The sequence below is a fragment of the Poecilia formosa genome, unplaced genomic scaffold (assembly GCF_000485575.1).
Source record: "Poecilia formosa unplaced genomic scaffold, Poecilia_formosa-5.1.2 Scaffold2952, whole genome shotgun sequence".
Lineage (NCBI taxonomy): Eukaryota > Metazoa > Chordata > Actinopteri > Cyprinodontiformes > Poeciliidae > Poecilia > Poecilia formosa.
The window spans coordinates 1-2,524 of record NW_006802891.1 but is presented as its reverse complement, the minus strand read 5'-3'; the positions used below and the strand labels follow the sequence as shown (position 1 = coordinate 2,524).

General features: G+C 39.9%; 1 gene segment (V, D, J or C); it reads right to left on the bottom strand.

The window, feature by feature from the left end:
• Window positions 1–923: 923 nt before the first annotated feature.
• On the bottom strand, window positions 924–1,868 carry LOC107835483 (Ig kappa chain V-V region K2-like). The segment is given in 2 exon segments: window positions 924–1,288; window positions 1,411–1,868. Coding segments are annotated over 2 exon segments (363 nt in total).
• Between the last annotated feature and the right edge of the window lie 656 nt (window positions 1,869–2,524).

Here is a 2,524-nt window from a genome sequence, read left to right as displayed (position 1 = left end):
TGTCATGGAAGGAGCTGATCATTTGATTTATGTTCACTAAAGAAGAAATTAGAAATCTTTGCAGAAAAATGTGGACAAAACCAAACTGTTCAGGGTTTTATTGTTTATTTCAAAGTATCTCAGGAATCTGTTGGCTACCACCTTCTGTAAAACACCCAATACTGCTGGAAAAAACTGACTGGACTACAAGTCTGCCACATCAGCTGCTTCACATTTAAATATTACCAAGACTCTGCCTTTCTTTTCCAATCGTTCAGAAACCCACACTTGATCATGTAATGTGCAAGACGTTAATTGCAAAGATAACTCCTTATTCAGTAGATGATGAGCTCAGAGAATCTGAGGGTGTTTGCACTGGCAGCCTTTTGTTTTTGTCACTGTGGCGATTGGCAGCGCAGAAGTAAACCCCGCTGCTGCTCCGGCCGAGTCTTTCCACCATTAACGTGCAGTTCTGATCTTTATCGGCGCTTCCACCCATCTTTACGTCCAGCCCGTCCACCGGAAACGTCCCGCCGAAGTAGACGTACCCCAGGAAGATCAGCTGTCTGTCCGACTGCTTGTACCAGAGGATCCGGTTGTATTCTGTAACTGCGTGTGAGCAGTAGATGTTGGACGTTCCTCCCTCTGAGCCGTAGATCTCAGCTGGAGTCTTGACGGACCTGCAGGCCAGAAGAACCTGGACTGATTGTAGCGTCGCCTGGAAACAGAATCAAATAAATGCTCAGAATAAGAACGGTCTCCGTCTTTTAAATAGGCTGAAAGGTGCTGTCAGTGAATCTGAGTGGACGGATGATTTGTGTTTTATCAGATGTTCCTTTTATCAAATCATCATGTAGAAGGAGGAGCTTCAGTTTCTGCTTGGCGCTGAGACAGTCTGACGATACACCGCCGCCTCATGAAAGGAAGCAACACAGCTGCAAAAAGATATGACAACAAAAAGATTAAACTGGAGGTTTTTGTGCTGGGGAGCATTAATATGAAGCACTGTGGTATTTAGCGGCGCAGAAATAAACGGCGCTGCTGCTCACACTCAGATCCTCCACCGTCAGAGTGCAGATCTTGTCTTTGCTTGCGCTGCCACTGATTTTCACCTTAACATCCTTCTCTGGGTATCCGTTTACAACATCGTTATATCCCAGGAGCTGCATCTGGCTGCTTGTTGAGTGTTTGTACCAGAGGATAACATCGTAGCTGTCAATGCTGTGTGTGCAGTTGATGACGGCGGTTCCTCCGGGCTCCTGGAACAGATCAGCTGGAGTCTGATGGACCTGATCGCTGAGGGAAGAGCCTGTTGAAACGTGAAATTTCATCAGCGGAGGCTGAATATAGTGTAAAAACTCTCCTTTATCCAGAATGATTAAGAGTAGAAATGTAAAACGAGGTTTTAAATGTACCAAAAACTGATTTTACCTAAAACTTGAATCATGTTGAACATTAAGCAGAAGATGACGATCATATTGTTGAGTTTTCTGAATTATCAATCCAGTTGAAGTGACTATTTAACATACATGCTGCTGTTCTTCCTAAAATTATGAAACCTTTACATGACGAACATAAACGGGTGTTTTTTTAAGGATGTGTGACATCACACTTCCTCTTGTTGTCTTAACCAATCAACTCAACTTTTAGTCTGTAGCCATATGCTGCCCTCTAATGTTTGTCTCTTGACTAAAATATTTAGTTTTAGTCATAATTTAGTCATTAAAAGTATTAGTCTAGTTTTATAATATCATTGTAGGCGATTAAATCTTCTGTCAATGTTAACAAAATTCTATGTAAAATGTAGATACCTTTTGATCAATTCACTTGGATTAACACAGAAGTGAATCGTGTTTTTAACCAGTTGTGGTATAACATTGTCTGAATATGCAACAGATACAAAAACAGACTTAACTTTTTTTAAAAACATCTTTAAATAAAAGATGTTTTATTTAAAGCATATTTTATTGCTTTAAATAAAGGATTTAAATAAAAGGCATTTTGTGTATGGGGGGACGGAAATGCCCAAAATAGATACAGTAGCAGAGAAATATATTGTTTTGAAGTCCTTCATTTGTATGAAGTTATCTACATACAAACTAGTAATTATTAAATTATTTGACCCTCTGGATTCTACATGGCCATTTAAATAAAACTTTTATGATAAAAGCTGTGTTATGCCTTTTCTCTGTCTACATCCTCCAGAAAGCTGCGCGGCTCTGGATTGGAGTTCAGTGAAATTATTGAATGTTCTATCAGACATATTAGCTATTGATATTACTGTCTGTTGAGTTATATATTATTCATTTTTTAGCCAGACGTACTCCAAAGCAGTACTAACAAACACATTTCGCCTCCACAACAACATCCTGTTTAGACAAAATACTCCCTAATGAAATGACTGAAAGTGGAGAGTTCATGCAGCTGCAGCAGGATGTGAGGTTTTTGCACAGAGCAGCAGTGATATTCAGCACTGTGGTAACTAGCAGCACAGTAGTAAACTGCACTGCTGTTCTCATTCAGCTCCTTTATTACTAAAGTACAG